The sequence below is a fragment of the Perca fluviatilis genome, chromosome 23, assembly GCF_010015445.1.
Source record: "Perca fluviatilis chromosome 23, GENO_Pfluv_1.0, whole genome shotgun sequence".
Classification (NCBI taxonomy): domain Eukaryota; kingdom Metazoa; phylum Chordata; class Actinopteri; order Perciformes; family Percidae; genus Perca; species Perca fluviatilis.
Genome location: NC_053134.1, coordinates 12,415,470 through 12,437,622, shown reverse-complemented (window position 1 = coordinate 12,437,622; position 22,153 = coordinate 12,415,470). Strand labels below are relative to the sequence as shown.

Genomic DNA, 22,153 nt, shown 5'->3' with positions numbered 1-22,153 from the left:
AGCAGCAGCGGCTTCATTCCTCCGTCTGTGTGTCTACACAGGATGCGTTCGGGCACAGTAGTAAGTCTAGATCACCCAAGGTTTTGCAGCAGTCGTAGCCTAACAAGCAATGATTGTAGTTACCTGTGTAAAACACAAGAAAAAGTGTGATTTTAAGTGTAAAAATACATCCAGATGGTGTTTCGCACGCTGTACAACACAACAACTTTAATCTTGCACAAGGGTGAAAAGAGGAAGAAATATCATACCAGTGGTTTTACACATTTTAGCAAGTTTACTTTAAATCACGTTTACTTTACCATTTTTGCAAACAATGCACGTGTGTTTTCAAAATTAGATTATTTTTCTTACTATCTCTACAGGCCTCCATGGGTTTCCATCCATTTACATGCAAAATGGACATCAATTAACTGAGTGAATTCCCACGCAACAACAATGTAATATTGATGAAAAACTCAACGCAGCTCAGGAGTCACCTTATTGGTTTTTATATTGTACAGAAATGAATGGAAACCAATAGCTGCTACTTGATGGAAGTGTAACATGTAGTGTTTAGAGCCATAGCCAGGGGCAGATAGTGGTGAAATCTATTCTAGTGTGTGCCTGTATTTTGTTGTTCCTGTGTGCGTGTTTGAGAGTGTAGTTGTCTGGCCGACACAATCCCTAACACACACACACACACACACACACACACACACACACACACACACACACACACACACACACACACACACACACACACACACACACACACACACACACACACACACTCTCTCTCTCTCTCTCTCTCTCTCTCTCCAAGGTATTTGACCTGTTTTGCCCCCGAGCAAAGAATAATTGTCTGTCCTGCATCCCAACACTCTCCTGCACATTACTTTACCTCCAGTGTTTTGCCAAGCAGTGCTCTCTGCACAGGGATGTCTACATTGTGTTTATGAGAGTCCATATTTATGGCTAAATACGGTCTATTGCTCTGTAAATTGATTTGAATGAGTATTGCATTCTTTGCACACATACATTACACAGAAGGTCCACCTCTATATATTCAGTTTTTTTTTTTTAAACATACCGACCATATATAAAAACAAAGACATTACACACATACAGTCTCTCCTCACTTCTGTCTGGCGTTTTTGACCTTTATGTCTGATGTTTTAGTCAGCAGTTGGAAGTGTGGTATACACCAATACTCAGTCTCCCTTTGTGCTCTTTCGTTTTCAGTACATACTTCACGATCTTTTTTTCAAATGGCCGATTGTGGCTTCAGGTCCTGGTTAAAGACCTATTCATTCTACACACCTCTCTTCTTCTTTTGCCTCTGTCAACAGTGTTTCATTAAAGCGGTCTCAGTAGTTTGTAGCTGCTGAATGTTTTCCCTCTACCTTTAACTCCCGTTGGTGGCAGGGTGAGTTCCTTTTAGTCCTTTTTTATAAAATTGGGCTTGACAGCAACTGCGGTTAGTATGGCTTTTCTCTTCCCTGCTTCCACTCGATTTTCTATCCTTTTCTATTTTTTTCTCCACTTATTTTCTTTATCCATAACCTTGTGACATTTTTTCTCTCTCTTTATTCCTCATATCTCTCCATTCAGGCAGTACTATGAGATGCTGTACAACACTGCAGATGAGCTGCTGAATCTGGTAGTGGACCAGGGTGTTCGCTACACGGAGCTGGAGTACATCAATGCCCTGTCCTTACTCCATCGCAGCCAGACAGGTGTAGGGGACCTGAGCACCCAAAACATCCGGCTGCAGAGGCTGAAGGAGATCATCTGTGAGCAGGCCGCCATCAAACAGGCGACCAAGGACAAGAAGATCACTACAGTGTAATGATTAAACAGGACATGGTCCAGAGGGGGGGATGATGACCAATCAAGAAATCTCTGTCCCACAAATTATTTGTTTCAGCTCCTTCACATCTGTCTAGCAGGATCATGTGCAGCAGATAATTGGGTCATGTGTGCAAGAGTAAGGAATGATAGAGCAAAAAGTTGCAGCACAGGGGATATTTAGGAATTGGGTTAGAAAACACAGAAATACAGGCTTGATCTAAGACTAGATCATAATGTGTGTGAAGTATGTTGATGGAAAGTGTGTCTGCTCCATTTCTGTGATGAAACGCATTGTAGTCAAGGGTTGGCACAGATATACTTTCCAACTCTGGGCATGTAGATTATATACTGTAGATATTATATATGACAGTGTATCCAGCACTGGCTCACTCTATTCGGGAAGTGAGGTCTCATAAGGTAACCTATATTGTCAATTTACACTTTTCAAAAGACACAACAAATGCAGCACTCGAGCTCCGACTCCAACAGTCCCCTCCGACTCCAGCTCCAGATAATCGGCGATTGTCTTGGACACTCACCCGAACTTAGGCCCGATCTCATCTCATTTTCCTATTAGATCTAAACTGCTGCTCTCAATTACACCTCTATCTCTCCTTTCCTGGCAGCCCCATGGGCCCACTGATTCTGTCTGCAATAACAGATGCCAGATTAGACTTTCTGAATGAGGCCACATCTTTCGCCTGCTGCCAATTTGGGTTGGTCCCCATAGATTTCCCTAGCTGAGAATTGTATCATATCTATGGCTGTTAAAATCTGTTTATCTGTGTTTTTTTTTTTTCTTATAGTTTGTGCAGTTAAACTGGTGTGGAAAGTTGTGAGCTGATTACCATTACAGAGACTCAGTAATGACGATAGTTTTCTTTCATAAAACAGGATTTTATTTCAGGTGTTATATTTCAAGTCCAGCCCACAACAGTGGAATGACTTGCACTTTTTCTGTCATGGCATGTGTGTGAGAATGCATTTCGTCAGTCATACTAGCTCTATAAACTGAAACGATGCACTTCTAAATCTTGTTTTCCCCCACTACATGTGTGCAAGTCTTTTAAATTGAACTAAACGTATAAACTCAAGAGACGATCACAAATCATTCCCCTCCCTGCAACCCTCCCTTTTTTTAGTTCATTAACTTTGGAGAGAAGTACTTAACGAGAGCAGGAGAGGGGAATGGGAGCCTTGTCAATACAGCAGGCCCGGCGCTGGTCTCCCTGAAGCCCACGGAGCAATCCATCATAATGACACATAGGCTGGGATCGATGGGAAAACAACCATGGAGCTGCTGAGGGGTTCGCCTACCACTCTGAAACGTTCACTTGGTGTAAAATCTAAAATCTGCTCATTCAGCTGTTCAGCACTTCAGAGTTACTTTTGTTATGTTATACATGGGAAACTTTAATACAATGTTAACTTTGTCATGTCACATACACTATTATAGTATTGTCCCACTGCACACACATAACCCCTAAAAGTTCAGAATGCTTATGTGTTGGGCATACTCCATATATGTAAGTGCCAACCACTCCTGCTGTCCATTCTTTTTATTCAGGAATGAAATATCTAACATATAATTAAGGTTAGTTCTTTTTACTTGGAGGCAAAACTCAACTCATTTCTATCTCCTCTCTTTTTCTTTGCATTGGACATTTATTTTGCACATTCTTTGATTAGCGTAATTTCTATGTTTCAAGTAACGTATTGAAATCGAAACATCAAAGTGTGTTAGTCTTGAATCTTTAAATTTAAACATCCTCATTGTTCCTCTGGTGGTTAAGTGTCATAAATGCTCAGACATTTGAGTTTGCCTAGTCTAAATTAAGCACACATTTGTTAATGCATACACTCATACACTGAAAAAAATAAATCCTTTAAATTCCAACCTTGTTCGTGTATTTTGTACATTGTTTTTCCTTGTGTGATTGCATGACAGTCATATTTTCCTTTGGGGGAAGTTAAAGCTGGCAAGAGTTCATGCACAGAGTAACACCTCTTTCACACATGACAGCACAGTCATCACTGTTTTGACGCACCGCCTTATGTCATATGAGCAAGACGGATCCAAAACCAACACTAGAGGATGTATTTTACCTGACGGCCGTGATGTGTTCTCTGACATGGTTGACAGCATGAAATGCAGCTTATTGGAATCAGAAAAATAAACATACAACCTGAAGGCTGTTGGTACGCATAAGTTGTAGTTGTTTACATTTTACCTTCTTTTTTTAACAAGAGAAACACATTTCTCATTTTAGTTCAGTCCTAAATTGAATATGTCGAAATGCCTCAAGTTATAGAATATAGAAATAATTATAAATTGGTCAAAATCACAAAGTTAAAAAAAAAAAGATTTGGTTTTAGTAAACTTTAAGAGTCATTGCACCTTGGCTTTGTGCATCTTGTTCCTTTTGGGAATGCATGTCAAGTAAATTAAGTAATTTGGGTTCTCAATGTGTTATCTTTGAATATTTTAATTGCTTTAACGGCTGTTAACAACACTCACAGATGCAAGGTGAGGTGCTCACACACTTTTATAGACAGTCTATGCTCACACAGGACCACTGTCGCTTTTGAGAGCAACCAACTACATGACCCACAACTCTTTTCGTCTCTCAATTTTAGCGTTGCCTAGCGACGAGAGTGTGTACGCTTCATCTGAAAAGCTAGCTAACTTACTAGCTAGCTGGAACACGGATATTTAGACTTTTTTTTCTTAATATCACAGAGTCCTTACTTTAACTGCTCATCAGTCAGTCTTCTGTCCCTCGTCGCCGAGTTGTCATTATGGAATAATGAAGGAAATAACGAGTCAACAGTTTTCCTCAGCTTCGCCTACCTAGCTACTTTCCCCCAGGGTCCCTCAATGACGTTCCTTTTTCAGAGGCTTCCGGCTGCCGTGAGCTAGCGTTAGAAGAACACAAAGACATGGAGGTAAGAGTAGCACAGCGTTTCTTGAGTTGAGCTTGCTTATATAGCTAAATGTACTTTGCTTAATTCTTAGAAATAAACTTAGTGATTGTTTTTTAATGATAAAACTGTAAGCTATAATGTGTCATTACCAATGTACAATCATTGTTGAAGAAAAAAATCAGAGTGGCTTAATGGAGCAGTTTCAATAAAACTCCATATTTGTTCTATTATGCTACAGGTAAAGCAGGTAACATTGCACAAGAGGTCTGGGGAAGTAAAACAACACAGCAAGGTCAAATGGTTGATTATTTGCAACTTGTGATAGCGGCATTAACAGCAATTAGATTGGTGTGCATCCTTCTTAAGTGTGTGTAACGTTACTGCATGAATATGTGCATGTGTGCTTTTAGTGGCAGGAAGCTGTGAGCATTAGGTGATGTTTGTAGTGGCCTCAGGCATATTGTCTTCAACTTTTGTAACTGCATTTTTATTATAAGGATGCTCATAGTTCACTGCTGACAGTTCTGCTTCACTATTCTATTAAAATACTACATGTCAGTGTGTTTATGTTTACAGAAGGATGGTGTTTTAACTGCTGAGGTTGTCTCCAGCTGTATGTCCAACCTTGGACGTGTTGGCACTGGGCTGCAACATTTGTACCACCACCTGTCTCTGCCTGTAAGACACTTACCTCCACAGACAGCAATTTTGTAAATTACATTATATGTCTTTTAGTCAGGTTAACCGTCTGATTTTTCACTAGAAATTTGAGGGCTGAAATAATAGTTACAAAAAACCCACATCAACATGTATGCTATTATATAATCTGTACAGTACTGTGAGGGTTTCTTGCCTCTCTCCTGCATTTGGTATTTTCATCAACATCACATCTTATGTCTTCTCTTTCAGCTGAAATCATCTGTTTGATTGTTGTTTGTTCTATTTACATTTTAAAATGGTTACTCCAGAAATGCACAGAATTGTCCCTCATTCTGTTTTGAATGTATTTTTTAACAGGTTTGAAAACAGAATGTAAGCATTTGAACAATGTGCTGCAGATATACTGTATAGTGTTTTGCAGGTGGTGGAGTATGAATGAAAAACGAGTTCATGGATATTGAAAAAAGTGTTGTCATTGAATGCATTTTGTGTAAAAGCAATTCAAATTTATTCACAGTTTGGTCCACATAGACTTCTGTTTTGCTCACTGTGTGAAGAGTTTTAACAATGTGACTTCAGTTTTGACCAATGCATTTTAGCAATCTAAAAAAAAAAAACTGTCATGTTGAGGCAAATTAAGTTTAACTAAGTTTGTATTTTTCTCTTTTTTTTTAAGAGTCATGATCTCAGTGACATCTCTGTTTTATGCAATTATGTCCATCTTCAAAAGCTGGAACTGCCACACAACAAAATTAAAGGTGACTTTTTGTTATTCTCATATTAATTAAGCATCCTTAAACCTATTACAGTCTTTTTTGAAAGAGATCTAATTAAGACATGATTTGAATATTTTACTTTTCTGTTGCTGTCTTCATCCTTTGATCAATTACTCTAACATTACTCTCCTGCTAGATTTATCCTGTGTGAGCCACATGCCCTACCTCGTCATCCTGGACGCTTCTCACAATGACATTTCCAGCTTCTTTGGATTCCAGCCACCCAAGACCCTAAAAGTAACGCAGGACCTTGAGCTGACAGGATAAGGCTTCACTTTCTCATGCTATTCCCTTAAGCTAGGCCTGGATTTCCATAGCCCATCTGTAGTCTCTTTGAATATGCTTACAAGGCATTAACTGCCCTTGAACGACAGTGAACTTTAGTAAATTGAAAATTCCTTCCCATGCTCTATGGAGTCGGAGAATTTCTTTAGTGAGATGTACTGAAGACTTTCATGACTTTTGTTAATAGTGTGCTGCTTTTTTTTTTTTTTTGCAGGAGGTCAATTTATCCCACAACCGTATGACAAAAATGAAGGATTTGTCAGCCTATTCATCTCTTAGTCATTTGGATCTGGGCTGTATCCTTACTAAGAGACATTTACATTTTTTTACATTACATTTACATACTTCCTACGTCTTTGACTTTGCCTCTTTCTCTTTCAGTCACACACTCAATTATTTTTTTCAAAACCCTAAATGCTTATGAAAAAATATACTTAAGAAACGCACTATGTTCAGCAACATTTTTCCCTTTTGTATTATTCTTAACATTCCCATACTCAGACAACTGTCTCAGTGAGATCAGTGGTCTTGAGCAATGTTGCAAGCTCACCCATCTCAGCCTGGAACACAACAGGATCTCTAGGATCAGCGGCCTGGACAGTCCTGTGCTTCTCACACACCTTTGCCTTGTAGGTCCTACTCTATTACAGTCAGAAATATAAGCAGAGTGCACATTCACACACAAACATTCATACATACAGCACATTCAAGCACTTACTCACAAGCATGAATTGTAAACAGAAATCTGAAAATGTATCTTTCTTTGCCAAACACTTACATGTATGGCTTTGCTTTGCAGGAGGTTGTTCCCACACACACACCACACACACACACACACACACACACACAGTAGGAGCTATTTCGGAGTATTTTACCTCATGTATGCTACATTTTCACCTATTTGTGTTTGCTCTCTATTGTCTCCCCTCTGGCTTTCCCTTTATGTATGTGTTTTTGGCTGCATTTTTACATTCAGTAAAACCTTGGCCCCCTGTTCGAGAATCACCATATGGTACAACAGCAGGCCTTTTCTGTGTGTGTGTGTGTGTGTGTGTGTGTGTGTGTGTGTGTGTGTGTGTGTGTGTGTGTGTGTGTGTGTGTGTGTGTGTGTGTGTGCATGTGTGTGTACGTGTGCACACATGCACGTTCTGTCCTTTATCAGTGTTTCCTCATTGTCAGCAGCCATCGGTCTGGCTGTGTCTGCCCCTGTCTGGAGCTTTGCTTTGGGACCAGCTGCTGGTGTTTGAGTGAGCCTGGACCAAGTTCAGCACACCCACTCACTCATACCTTGTTCATCCAGCATCCATCTAATCCCATCCCTGACCCCACTTCCTCACATGCTGGCTCCCTAAAGAGCACAACCCTGTCAGCCTGCCTGTTTCCCAGCCCATCACAGCACCGACCTAGAGCTTCAAGAGACCAGTGCAGTCCACCCACCCCCACTGACAGCAGCCCTCTGCCAGGCAACATGCTTGGCAAGAGCAGGACGAGGTGTGGCCAGACAGCTAGATAACAGCTCCAGTCAGTGGAATGGAGTAAAAAGCAAGCTGGGGACCCTGACAAGGGAGGAGTTCTTTAGTTGGTTAGCGTGCTGCGCTAGCACCTCGCCAGCTGTTTGGCTGTCAGTCCTCACCTGTCAGGGTTTAGCAGAGAGAGGCAGGCCTGCCACTCAACTCCGTACTAAGGGCAAAGAAGGTTCAGGCACCATGCAGAGCGACCACGGCGTGTCCTTAATATTTATTAGTGGGAATCATTGACTATAAAGAAAGTAGTAGTATGGGTTTGAAGTCACTTACGTATGCGTACATATTCATATTTACCTCTTTAAATGTGTCTTTTTTGTGTCTAGAGGGGGAACCAGCTGAAGAGGATTGAAGGGTTGGAGAATCTGAAGAGTCTGCAGGTTCTCGACTTGTCTCTGAACCGCATAACCAGTCTTTCTGGCCTCCAGAATCTCCACCTACTGGGCTCCGTAAATCTGGAGAAAAACCTGGTATTGATCTGAGCAAAACTTCAGAAGAATTGCTGAACAGCACATATATGACCGCCTAAATCTTACATGCAATTAAGCTCATTAATGAGAGTAACATTCAAAAAAACTAATTTACTGATAGTAGGAAAGCACTGTACCATCACACATACAAGTTAAACTAGCCCAAGCACAGAGGTTTAACAGATTATGAAATGTCGACAAAATAATGAGTGGACTATACGAGTACACTCTAATACAGGAACAGAATTATAGTTTGACAAAATAGTAATCACAGACTTTCATGCTCAACGAGTTTCTAATTTTAGTAACTACAAACTGTTAAACGGATTCATTTGTAATTTTGTTTCAGATCAGTGAAATTCAGGAGTGCAAACACATTCATGATCTGTTCCTGTTGAGGGACCTCAACCTGCTGGGAAACTCTGTACAGGTAACCCAACCCTTCATTGATCACATGGTTCTACTATGAGAACATTTATTTCATGTGTGAAGATATACTGTGTATGACAGAGGTCCGTCTTTATGCATCTAGTTCTCATGTGTTCTGTACCCAGCCTGTAAGCACTCAAAGCTCTATGATGACTTCCATCTGTATATGGCTTTTGAAAGTTGATAAAAGGCTATGCTTTACATATAGGTTCATCGTACATTTTTGTAATATACTGCATGCAATGTGAATGTTATTGGTAGGAGCAACCTGATTACAGACTTGCAGTTGTCTTCCTTCTGCAACATCTGACTGTGCTGGACCAAGATAAAGTCACTGCAGAAGAAAAGGTAGGAATGAACATAATAAATAATTTCATGACCAGAGGAACTATTGCAATTTAACACCACAAACACTGTGGTTCAACAAGCCTGATCCCTTTTTTACAAAGCTAGAATTAATGCCACCAACCAAATTCAAATGTTATATTTTCCATGGATGCAGGATTGCTTATATAACACTTGATTACTTACCTTAAATCCCAGGTGGCATCAGTAAACAAGTATGACCCTCCTTTGGATGTGTTGGCAGCCAGGGATCATATGACCCACCTGGTGTATCAGCTGATGCAGCCTCAGGTGCTCTATGACAGGTTGGTACAAATATACAGTACTGTATATTATCCTAACCTCTGAAATATCCTCTGCCTTGTTCTTGAATGTAAAGCTTAAGATAAAACCACCCAATGGATTGAGTTAAAATAATGTTAACTATTCATTCTAATGTAGGAAAAGGGATAATACAAAATGTTGACTGAGGTCAATGTAAAGGTTACAATCAAATGTGTTGATTAGTAACTATCACGAAAGTTGCTTTTAAACCTGCGCAGCATTTTATCTGCAGTGCTTCTCTGTTGCTCACATTATCTACTCTCTAAAAGAAGAAAAAAATTGTTCATGCATCAGCACTTTTTTTTTAAAACATCCATCATCAGCAAATAAAATGCTGCGGCTACAGTCAATTTACTATTCTCCTCTGTGCTTCCTAGAAAGAGCACATCCATATTGCCCACAAGGCTCCTGTTTGTATTGACTGCAGGAGTGTCCTTCACGACTGGAGAAGTCTGTGCTCTGGCTTCATGGGTTAATATACTTAACTCTTGCTCATCTCAGAGAGATTGTACTTGTAAAGCCTGTGTCAGAAACCGTGTGTGGTGTGTGTGGTGTGTGTTTTTGTTGTGTGTGTGTGTGTGTGTGTGTGTGTGTGTGTGTGTGTGTGTGTGTGTGTGTGTGTGTGTGTGTGTGTGTGTGTGTCTCCAAGCAGTACTATGCCCAGTGCAGACTCTCCATATCCTATGCTGGTTCTGACCGGTCCACAAGGCTGTGGGAAGAGGGAGCTGGCTCACAGGCTGTGTCAGGAGTTGAGCGACTACTTTGCTTATGGGTCAGTCTTAAACCTTCTGTACACATACCCACACGTGATGGTCGCATGCAGAGTCCTTATTCAGAGCTGGCACTTAAATAAATAACCAAATTCAGTAGATTAAACTGAAAAATGCACATTATATAATCGTTGAATGTTAAAATAATGTATCCCCTTTAACTGTTATTTAATGTTTAATATGTAAAACAAGTTTTGTTAATGGGGACAGTAAAGCTTTCAAAAATAAATTTAATCTGAAGATACTGTTGGTAATATAGCATTAGTGGTGTGACAAGTAAAACAATTATTTAGATCTGTTTTCTCTTTTGTATCTTGTACTTACTGCCGTGGAAGTCAAACAGCTGCTCATGACATGAACTACACCAGAGGTGTCAAACTCAGTTTCCCAGAGGGCCAGACTGGAAAATGAGAATCACATCAAGGGCCAGACATGTAGAGTTTATTGACATGCTTTTATTTAAGAGAAAAAGCCAAATATTTTGACTGTATTTTTGCATGTCTCATATACTGTAGTCTTCTCACTTACATTTTGGGCCTCACAAAGCCCCCGCCAGCCAGCGACAAGTACGTTGAAAAAAGTGGAAACAATGTCAAAAAAAGCACCAAAAACTTTGGGAAAAGCGACAAAAACTAGGTGGGCCCAAATTTATTGTGAACCTAAATTGAAATGCGGGCCGATCAAAGCCTGCGAGGGGCCGGATTTGGCCCTCGGGCCTTGAGTTTGACACATGTGAACTACACGGTGGAGTTTGGTGAACCAAAGCAATGAGCTATAAGCCACACAGATCTGCAAATTGGGGTGGTGATTCTCAGTGGGACTCACTTAGTTTTAGCAACCCGTTGGTGTTAATATAAATACATTTGTAAATACATATTACCAACAGAAAAAAAAGGAAGCATTTGCTCCTGAATACATATTAAAGAATAGGTCAGATATTCTGAAGTAGCCCCCCTACTGGTCCTCTTTATTGGTGGCAGGTCTATTTTTTCACATTTTTCACATACTAAGTCCTCATAAATTATATGGCTATATATGCTACATGAAGTGTGTGTGTGTGTGTGTGTGTGTGTGTGTGTGTGTGTGTGTGTGTGTGTGTGTGTGTGTGTGTGTGTGTGTGTGTGTGTGTGTTCACAGAATCTCTCACACCACTAGGGGGCCCTACTCCAGAGAGGTGCATGGAGTTGATTACCATTTCGTCAATGAGGAAGATTTTCAGAACATGATTCACATGGTGCGTGTTTTTGTACATCACGGCCCTTGATATTTCAAGGGTTTTCAGCACTCACATTAATCTTGTGCACTCAGGGCTAGATTTATCAAGCCGTTTGCGCCTGTTTCCAGGCGCTAATTGGTCGCAAAGACGGACGTAACCGATGCGGGCTATTTATAAACAGGGCGCACTTGGGTAAAATCGCAGATTGTCTGCCACATAAGCGAGAAGAGACAAGTTGCGCTTTCAATATGCGTTCGTGGGAGGGTCATGGGGAAAGTGGGAGTTCACCCAAAAGGTGGGAGGATAAGCGCAAAGTGCACCTAATTATATATTCCGTGGTATTTACAAAGACTGTCAGTAAGAGCGCGCCTCTATTTTGCGGGGGATATTCTCCGCCTCTTAAAAGCAGGTGTAAACCAGCCGCAATCGAGTTTCCTCGTAGACCTTTATGCCGCTGGTGAAATGGCAACAGTAATTTGAGCAAGACGAAGACATAGGCGAGGCTGAAAATATATTTAATACAAGAATCACACTTTGTCAGTGAACACAACATCATTTAGCGTTACAGATCAAGCAGCCATGCAATATTAGAGTTACTGTCAAAGATGACATTGAATCTCCCCTCAGCGTTCACATCCCATTCCAGCAGTTGTTAAATTCCTCGCTACATTACAATTATTGGCATCAGGATCATTTCATAGCATAAGCAGTGGGAATATCGCAGTCTGCACTCAGCCATATCATAGCACAAGTACCGCTTTGCTACAGCACAATTTACGGTCTAGTGGGCGGAGAAAGACGCTGATTGCCTGATGGGTGTCAGGGTTGATAAATACTACGCAAACTGTGGAAGCATAGCGTGCGCTATTACCGAACTCGCATAAACAGACGCAGCGCAAACTGCGCTAGTGTTAGTAAATTAGGCCCAGGGGGTAAATTGGGCCTAATTTACTAACACTAGCGCAGTTTGCGCTGCCTGTTTGCGCTCCCTGGGCCTAATTTACTAACACTAGCGCAGTTTGCGCTGCCTGTTTGCACTCCCTGGGCCTAATTTGATCAAAATTGATCAAAAGTGTAATATGACATTGAGAAAATATTAAATAGGTTATTTAATGCTAATTGAACACAAAGCAACACATGTTATATACATTTATATTTGAATAGTTATAATATATAGTAACTAACACTCTTAGTGTAGTTTTGGTATAGGCCTACAATAAATCTAATCCCCATGTTCAGGTACAGCAAGTAGCCTATTTTATCTCGAAGGTGTTGTCAGTAATACTCTGTACTGTTTTATAATTACAAGTTTGTGTAATTTGGGGTTTCTGTAGCCAGTGACATTTCATTGTTTGTATTTTATTTTCAATGCAGATGTAATGGCATTGTACATTTTTAGTTTTTATTTGAAGACTGAGGCTTTATTAATAAACACATCCCCATATATCATCATTGGTTTTGAGATGTTACTTGCTGTGAATACCTTGTCTGATAGGCTACAGTATTGTGGCATAGTATCAGGACATCCTGGCTAGTATCTGTCGTGGACGGCCACGGGCAAATGGCCGGATGATGGGCCTATTTGGGAGAAAGTCCAGGGCTGTCTTTTAGCCCCAGTCCGTCCCTGTCTACGAGGAAACTCGATTGCGGCTGGTTTAGACCTGCTTTTAAGAGGCGGAGAATTTCCCCCGCAGAATAGAGGCGCGTTCTTACTGACAGTCTTTGTAAATACCACGGAATATATAATTAGGTGCACTTTGCACTTATCCTCCCACCTTTTTGGGTGGAACTCCCACTTTCCCCACGACCCTCCCACAAACGCATATTGAAAGCGCAACTTGTCTCTTCTCGCTCATGTGGCAGACAATCTGCGATTTTACCCAAGTGCGCCCTGTTTGTAAATAGCCCGCATAGGTTACGTCCGTCTTTGCGACCAATTAGCGCCTGGAAACAGGCGCAAAAGGCTTGATAAATCTACCCCTCAGTGTCTTAAATCATGCAACAAATTAATATTTACCACATGTAAAATAAATGTACTCTGGATTTTGAAAAGCTTTTTTTTTTTGCTTGATTCACATAACTCCCTCAGCAAGTTTCAAATTGAATTCACTCACTGGCCATAATGAGTAATTGAGATAATTGTTTTTTTTATTAGAATGGATTGATTTTACTTTAACTGTAATTTTAATTAACAAAGATACATTTATTTAAATTGAACTTTTTTGATAAGGTGTTAAACATTTAACTAATAGCCAATTAGTTAAATTTTCTCAAGGATGACTTATCACAGCATCTCCTTCAACATTTGCAGTGCAAGTTATGAGACAACTGACAAGGACACAGAGAGCTAATAATACCATCACTATGCAGACACTGGTCAAAATTCCATAAAATACACTGTTTTCTTTGGGTCAACAACTGCCAGGGTCTGCTTTTATTTACATGATCAGTTTCTATTTTTGTTAATCAACAGCTACTGGATCTCATTCATTTCACCAACTTTTTTCCTTAAGTCAGAAACATAGGTGCTGAGGTCAGATGTCTTGGACACATTGGTTTTCCATCTTGTCCCTCTTGTCAAGGTGCCTGTTATGTAAGAGTTGTGGGGGATGATGGATAGAGGTCTGGGTCACGTAATGATTTACACAGTCATGCCTTTGATACTGGAATTGATTCTTTTGTGTACTCCAACCGAGGAAGTGGATCAGGTTAACTTCACAATCTGTCCCTCCTCCCCCATCCTGCCCTGCAGTTGATTTGTCCATTCTTCTCCTTTTACCCTTCATTCTTCTGTTGCCAGCTACTTGGTTTATCGCTGTTCTGTCCCCGCTTTCTAACTCTTCATGCTCTCACCTTTCATGTGTCATCTGCCATCTTCCTCTTCACTCCTTTTCCCTTCACATTCGTGCTTCTCAGTAACTATGCAATCATGACCTCTTGAACCCACTTATTGTGGTCCTTCAAAATTAACCCCAATCAGCAGTCCTTGGTACTTATTATACTCCTTACTGTGATGTAAACACAAGGAGCACCTGCTGTGCTTTTTTGTCTAAGTAGCATCAGACTTGTAAACGAGAAAATATGTTTGAGGGCGCTTTAATTCCTGTTTGAATTAGTATCTTGAGGAGACACAGTGTATCTTATGCAAATTATCAGTTAAAAGTAACTAAATTAAATCGTAGTGAGACAGTTAAAGAGTTTTCTCTTCATTATTATACCGTCTGTCATACTTTATGCAGTTCTAAAAGGAAGTGAGGACAGAGTTGAGAAATTTTTTTAATCGGTGTAAAACTTAACAAAATAAAGCCAAGTTAGATTACCAGTCTCTTGTTGGCATACAGTTTCCTGCTTCTGGCTCCACATGTGGCCATTTAATTGAAAGGTCAGTTTTAACGTTGCTTTTTAAAAGTCTGTGTTCTCTAATTGCTGCAATTTTAAATGGAACAAACCAGTCAAAATAGAGATGCAAATCACCACCTAAAAAAACAATACACAAAAATTACATTTGCACTAACTGCTACTAAATTACAGTAATGTAATTTATACAAGATAACTTTTTCTTGGGAATCATAACAAATAGTTATATGTCTGAATTCACTTTTGTTACCACAAACCGAAGAACAAGAATTACTTGTCTGAGTGATTTTAGTGTTATAGACCAGTGGTTCCCAACCTGGGGTCCGGGGACCCCTCAGGGGGGCAGCAAAGATCACAGGGGGTGCGCAAGTCTTTATCTGGTTTGAGGTTGAGGTAAAAAAAATATATATTTGCACATGTTAAACAAATTATGATAATACACTAGAATATATAATGTATACAAAAGTCGGTATAAAAACTATGTATTTTGTTCTCGCTTAAAATTGTAGGCAGGCTACTTAGTAGGCCAAACCTCCGGGACCTCTTAACCTGTGACCCTTGCTGTCATCAGGTCAGCTGCTAGCTGCTATCATCCTCGTTTTTCCTCCACGGCATCACTATTTTATGAATGAAACATGGTGGAGAAACGTAAAAGTGCTGATAACTGCTCTGTATCAAAAAAGAAAGTAAGGCTCTATCTCGAGAATTACCTCAACTTCGGTTTCCGGGGGGGTCCAGCTTTTCTTAGACATAAGTAGGAGGGGGGGGAACCAAGGAAAAATGTTGGGAACCACTGTTATAGACCATGCTCTTCAAATACAACTGCCCTAAAAAGCTGGCAGACAAAAGGTCAGGGGGCATGTTTGAGAAGTAACAAAGAGAGATATTTTTTGCCCTGATCACCAGGTCAAAAGTTCAGTTCACAGGTGAGCAAATGACTTTAGCTTGTTAAACCTGACAGAACATGCTGGGGTGGTGTATATATGTCAACTAGTATGTCCAATTTAGGAGATAAATTAAGCTCATAACTGTGGTAACCATGATGAATAATGGGGCAATAAAGTAGTGCACTAAAATGGTCACTCATTCTTTCCCCTCATAACTGAAATTCTCTTGTAGGGTAAGTTTATCCAGACCATGGAGTACGGGGGTCACAGCTACGGTCTGACCAGAGATGCCATAGAGGATGTAGCCAGAGAAGGACTAGCCTGCTGTGTGCATATGGAGCTAGAGGTGTGTATGGAAACTTCTTATCTGAGAGTACATCAAGCAGGCTAATACCATATGTGGTCAATAAAGCCAGTAGGTTAACAGACAGTAGATATTGAGAATCTACCAGCATCATAGGATCCTTTTAAAATGTGCAGTTATCATTTTGCAATAAATGTGACAACATGTTAAATCAATACAATTCAAAGTTGCAATAAAGAGAATATCAAACTCTCATTGGAACAGAACTGCAAACTGTTTGTCTATCCTCGCAGGGTGTGTTCAGTCTGAAGAACACCTACTTTGAGCCTCGATACATCCTGCTCATCCCCATCCAGGTGGAGAAGTACATGGGCCACCTGAAAAGCCACGGCCTCTATACCCCAGCACAGCTCGACATGACAAAGTCACGTATAGAGCTATACGCCAATACCAACAGGCAACGACTTGGATTCTTCGATAATGTTATTCCCTGTGGTACGGCAAGGAAGCATTTTTTCATTCAAGTATTTTTTTTATTGTGACATGGAAAGTATTTATTCATGTTGTTTGATGCTGTACTTGAGTAACGTGTAACAGTAATTGTATATCCTCTAATGGCTAATTAGATCCATTTTACTATTTAGTTAATGGATATTTAATTGTAGTACAAAGTGTTTATTATAAATATTCACAAATCATTTATAACAAAATAAAAATGTAAACTAGGAAAACACTTAATTGATTCCCTGGGGAGAAATGTTCTTTAACTTTTAGATATTATGTTAGTAATAGTGTTGTCCTTGCTGTGATCACACTGTGATTGGCAGTTTGTCATTGTAGTGCCTCACAGAGCTAAATATATATATATATATATATATATATATATATATATATATATATATATATATATATATATATGCCCGGCCTTACCCTGGCTTAGAGCAGTCCAAGTCTTAGATAAATTTAACACAATGCACTAAAATCCATATATGACACTTTCAGTCCAATTACCACATGTATGAAGGGCACGTAGCCACAGAATAGCTGTGTTTATCATTCCCTCATGAAAGCACTCAGACATGTTAGCTGGTTTCTTAATGAGATGAACATACAGGGAGCGCAGAACCTCATCACTTTTATGCACTGCTAGCTAGCGCCTCATTACACTAAGGTCATCATCCCCATATCTTTGATTCATTACTGTTTGATGGGAGATGCATTGGCTCTGTTCTCAACCAGATTGTGTGTGTGTGTGTGTGTGTGTGTGTGTGTGTGTGTGTGTGTGTGTGTGTGTGTGTGTGTGTGTGTGTGTGTGCGTGCACTTGGGTGTGTGAGCAGATGACTGGGAAGAAGCCTATCAGACACTGAGGCATGTAGTTAAGGAGTACCTGTTGCTAGAGGAAGAAGGAGAAAACAACAACAGAGGATCCCTTGACAACACCTCCACTGGTGTGTATGTGTTTGTTTGTTTGTTAAGATCATCATTAGCAGACTCAAAGCGTCAGGGCCCTAATTGTTTGATGCAAAACACTATGTGTAAAGTGCAGTCAAGTTGACAAGTTGTTGCAGTAACAAGTCGGAAATGTTGCACTTTTGGAATTTGACCCATGCTAGGAACAAAAAATATAAGCATAAATTACATTGCATACATTTTTACCATTCTTTTTTAATCTGACCCTCAACTTTATGGAAGTGCAATACTAGATCGCTGGAGCGCCCCCTTCAACTCGGCCATAAATTAGATTTGGCTAGATTTGTCTAAACAGGAAAATGTAAATCTGTTTTCATGCTCTACATACAGTAGTGTATTCTCTGTTTATGTAAATGCATGCATGCACAGTATATGCATCATGTACCTCATGTAGTTACGTATGCTGTAACCACATATACAGTATTACACAGTATTGAATTATCTGTCTCATCTCTCTTAGGAAACGATCCAGAGGAGAAGCCAGCGTCACCACCCCTGTCGAGGTCAGGATCCGGCACACTGGCATCACACTCTGCCACAGCTCTTGACCCCTCAGATCCGTCCTACAGAAACTATTTCACCAAGATCCATGCAGAGCTCAGCCCTCAGAAGAGCCCCGCTGTGAGTTACAAGATGTCTGATGAAAAATTTATTGATAATGAAGACTGTAAGTGAATGTTAAATAGACATCTAGAATGTAACATAAATGTATGGGAAATAATCCTCAATTTTTCGGACAGGATGCTCGCTCATTTTCTATTCCTCGCTGCCATACATCATCATTCCCGGTCCCACTTTCCTCCCCCTTTTCCCCCTTCTCCTTTCCCCTTTTAATCATCCTCCACTTAAACGCCTGTTTCTCACCTGCAGTTCCCATTTGTCTCCTCTTCCTCTCACCTTCCCACTTCTTCTCAACTACTCCTCTTATTTCCGCCTTTCTCCTCTGCAGGAGCTAGCTTCCATCAGGAGGCGTGAGCAGCTGGTGAGAGAGGCAGTAGTGGGGAAGAGTCCAGGGGTCTACAGCCAGCTCTTCAAAAGGTTCGTTATACGTAGCATGCACTCCACCTCACACCAATGCTTCATTTTAAGTGGCCACTTTCAGCTCGGCCAAATTGGTTTAATTTGTGCACTTGTCCTTATTGGGTTTTGATGGTTTGTTTTGGGTTATTGTTTGACCTTGGAGGTGAAGTGGCAGGTGGCCACATTATTTGAATCTGAGTGTTTGTTAAAACGATGGGCTTGTGTAGTGGCACTCTCCTCTCAGTTGTCCTAAAATATACCTGTCACCACTTATTATGTTGTTATGACGCCACCAATTTTGAATGGAAAAATCTGAATGTGAAATTGCTTTTCCTTATGCTTTATACTTATGAAGAAGAGTTATTCAGTTTAGTCTTATTTACCTCTTTTTTGTTTACCTCAGCCCTGCTCAAACAGCAGCATCATCACTGCAGAAGCCTAATACCCATTTAAGTGAGGACAACAGGTAAGAACACACACAAATGCATTACACTTACAAGTGCTCACACTCTACCAATGCAGACAAAAGTCACAAGTAAGGCCAGATGTTACTTTATGAGCATAACAGATTTATATACAGACTTCAAAGTTTGACTCTTTATGGTTTCTAAACTCATAATAATAGCATTTTGATTTAAGATGAGGTGAGAGAAGCCAGAGGAAGTCTTGTGGTTTCATAAAAACAATGAGCTTTTGTAGTAGTATTCTTTACTCCCTATAGGCCTGTTTTTACAACATATGTTCACTTTTATAGAGCTCATTCTACTGGTACAAGCCATGTGGGGAAAAATCTGAACACACATTCCCAGACACACACTTGCTTACACATACAGTATATACAGTCACTCAAGCGTTTATAGCTTTTACAGCTTTTTGGCCCCATTGTGTGTACACTTAATAAACAGGCGTACTGCACAAACATAGATTTAATCAAATATTGACATAGTATGTGTGGTTATGTGTTTTTCTCACCTGTACAAATTAGCATCAATTTATTTAATTCCTTTCGAGAAAAAAAATATACAGTATATGAGATACATACAGACTATGTAACACAGTATGTGTTCGTTCAAAATTATTTTGTTCCCCTTCGGGTTCATGTTCTCAGAAGGCGAGTTTCACCAAACTTGTTAAAAATCTACAAGCTCTGTCAACGCGGTCGAAGCGATACATGCCCCCAGTATGTACTGTTAGCATTACTCAGCCCTTCAGTATTTCTATAGAGGATTCCAGACATCTGTGTACTTGTTAGCAACTCTCTTAATAGGGACGTGTCTTTACTTGTGTGTCCTCACATACAGTAACAGAAGATCCTTTTGTATTTCTGTGATAGGATTTTTTTCGTGCAGTTTTGTGTATGTGTGCTTGCGTGTGTATGCATCTTGCATCTTTATGCGTAAATTCAATAAGAAAAATCTGTACCTGTTTGTTTATTGAGTACAAATCCCCAAATGAATGTCTCATGGACATGGATAGTGTAGCATGTGGTCAAACATACTGTCAATGTCTCTAGTTCTGGTGGCCCCTGGTGTTCCAGGCATGATGGTAAAACTTCCAAAAGCACATTCTGCTAAATTTTCTTTTAGCAGAAGCTTCTCACTATATTTATTGTGTTTTTCTTACTTTGTCATTGGTACCTTTCACAAGTTAATTTTTGTTTCACTGCACACATCACACCTTTCTCACTACATGCACTTCCTTCTACCTTTTCTCTCCTTGTCTGTTTCTTTTTCCCTCACCCTCTGTGGTTTGTCTTTTACTCCTTTTACAAGCAACTCGGATGAGTCTCGCGCCAGTTCAGCGTTGACTGTGCCCAGTTCAGCCACGGGCTTGTCTGGTTCAGTGGAGCCACTTGATATGTCTGTGCAGGGACACACTTTGGAAGCACTGAAAGGTTATTATTGTTTTTTTTGTTTTTTATCATTGTAGGCTATTTCTGTGTTGTTATACGTAGATAGCAAAGAGAGGAGAGATTTTATAAGTGGCTAGAGGCCAGGTGAAAAAACAGTTTAACAAATAATTAGTTTAATACTAATTATTGCTTTAGGTTTGAACACTTTTCCAAACTATGCAAACTATATTTTCATATATATATATATATATATACTAACTATACTATTATATGTTATTATATATCTTTTTTTTTTTTCACTTGTCATTCATTTTATAGTTTAGTCTTTACTGTCAGTCACCAAAACATCTGATTATATGATAAGATAGCTGGCTGTGTTAAGTTCTAAAAATGTGTTGATGTGTTTCCATATCTGTGCTTGTATCAAATAAAATATTCTCATTTCATACTTCATGGCATCAGGCCAAACATCTGAAGCCCACTGTCCAAGCACGGATCAGCTAGCTGTGGCCGTGTCTCCCTCCTCTGATAGACGTCCGGGATCCGACATCAAGCCCATCCTGCCACCGATCCCCGCTGGGCGCAAGACCCCTGCATCGCCCAGCCCGGCTCCTTCACCCAGACCCAGCCCAAACACAGCAGTTGATGCGGGAGGAAATGTAGACCGGGAGGGATAGCTTCACATAGCTTAGAAAATTAGATAAAGTCAGTCAATCAGTAAATGTATTAAAATAACTTAAAATATAAGCTTGGCCTGTGAAATAAAAAAATAAAATCAAAATATTCCCAGACAAAAACCACACGCTTGTTGCTATCTTCAAACTACACACACTGTGATGTGATACACAGGGCGCCAAACACTTGCAAAGTTGGGCTTTTTATCTTTGTAGAATTACTATGTTACTGGCCTAAAGGTATAAAGTGTTGACATATATTATGATTAAAGCTCATTCACAGCTTGAGTAGCACGTCTTTCAGTCATTATAAATATAGTAGCGTGTTAAAGAAAATAGCTCTTTTTGTGTTTTAATATTAAAATGTTAAAATTCTTGACTAAAGGAGGTATCTGTTCAACTTGTTGGTACACGTCATGTTTTATGAATGGAGCATTCATTTTCCTGACAGTGAAGTGGCATTATATTTCCTACTGTTCAGTAATCTCATCAAAGAGGAGTACCAATTGACATTATAGAGACTGATATTTAATATGCAGCATGGAGCTCTTGTCATTGGATGATAAATACATCATTAATCTTTATCTCTTCTGATGGGATTATTTATTCAACTGGAAATGCATTTATATGGAAGTTGTTGACAGGTATTAAACAGTGAACCATCACAAACAACTTAGTGTGTTTTTGTCTGTCTGTGTGTGTGTGTGTGTGTGTGTGTGTGTGTGTGTGTGTGTGTGTGTGTGTGTGTGTGTGTTTTTTTGCACACAGCCATACATACCTGTGTGTTTGTGCATTTTGCAGTGTTCATTTTTGATTTATTGTAAATTCAAAATTGTCAACTGTCACAGATGTATGCATTGCTTATTTACCCGATGCCTCATCCAGTATGCTTGTAGGTGCACGTGAATGTGCACATGCGGTGTGCATGTGTATTCAGAGATTCCGCACACAAGCAAAACACACCTGGCCATCCATCACTGTCTGTCTTCCTCTCAGGCAGCAGATGTTGTCATAATTCTTTGGCAGTTTGAAACC

The 22,153-nt window shown here is 39.9% G+C and overlaps 2 protein-coding genes across 6 annotated transcripts in view; both read left to right on the top strand.

Annotated features, from left to right (window-relative positions):
- exoc4 (exocyst complex component 4) overlaps positions 1-3,727 on the top strand; it is a 120,768-nt gene extending 117,041 nt beyond the window's left edge. Inside the window, exon 20 of the mRNA XM_039791391.1 lies at positions 1,591-3,727. Within this exon, the coding sequence (XP_039647325.1) occupies positions 1,591-1,828 (238 nt within the window). The 3' untranslated portion in view covers positions 1,829-3,727. The remainder of the gene's footprint in view (positions 1-1,590) is intronic.
- Positions 3,728-4,485: 758 nt separating this feature from the next.
- lrguk (leucine-rich repeats and guanylate kinase domain containing) lies at positions 4,486-21,809 on the top strand. Of its 5 annotated transcripts, none has more exons than XM_039791395.1 (21): positions 4,486-4,776; positions 4,994-5,002; positions 5,332-5,433; positions 6,092-6,173; positions 6,328-6,428; positions 6,691-6,772; positions 6,978-7,105; positions 8,326-8,469; positions 8,819-8,899; positions 9,160-9,246; positions 9,442-9,548; positions 10,217-10,339; positions 11,475-11,571; positions 16,030-16,143; positions 16,395-16,596; positions 17,440-17,550; positions 18,033-18,193; positions 18,522-18,610; positions 18,996-19,058; positions 20,365-20,486; positions 20,907-21,809. In XM_039791395.1, exons 1-21 carry the CDS (start codon positions 4,771-4,773, stop codon positions 21,119-21,121), a joined length of 2,226 nt encoding a protein of 741 aa, XP_039647329.1. In that variant the 5' UTR covers positions 4,486-4,770; the 3' UTR covers positions 21,122-21,809. The 5 variants fall into 5 exon arrangements, with proteins under 5 accessions (XP_039647329.1, XP_039647327.1, XP_039647328.1 ...); XM_039791393.1 differs by having other exon boundaries at positions 4,994-5,047; XM_039791394.1 differs by having other exon boundaries at positions 4,994-5,047; positions 10,220-10,339; positions 20,907-21,808.
- Positions 21,810-22,153: the final 344 nt, after the last annotated feature.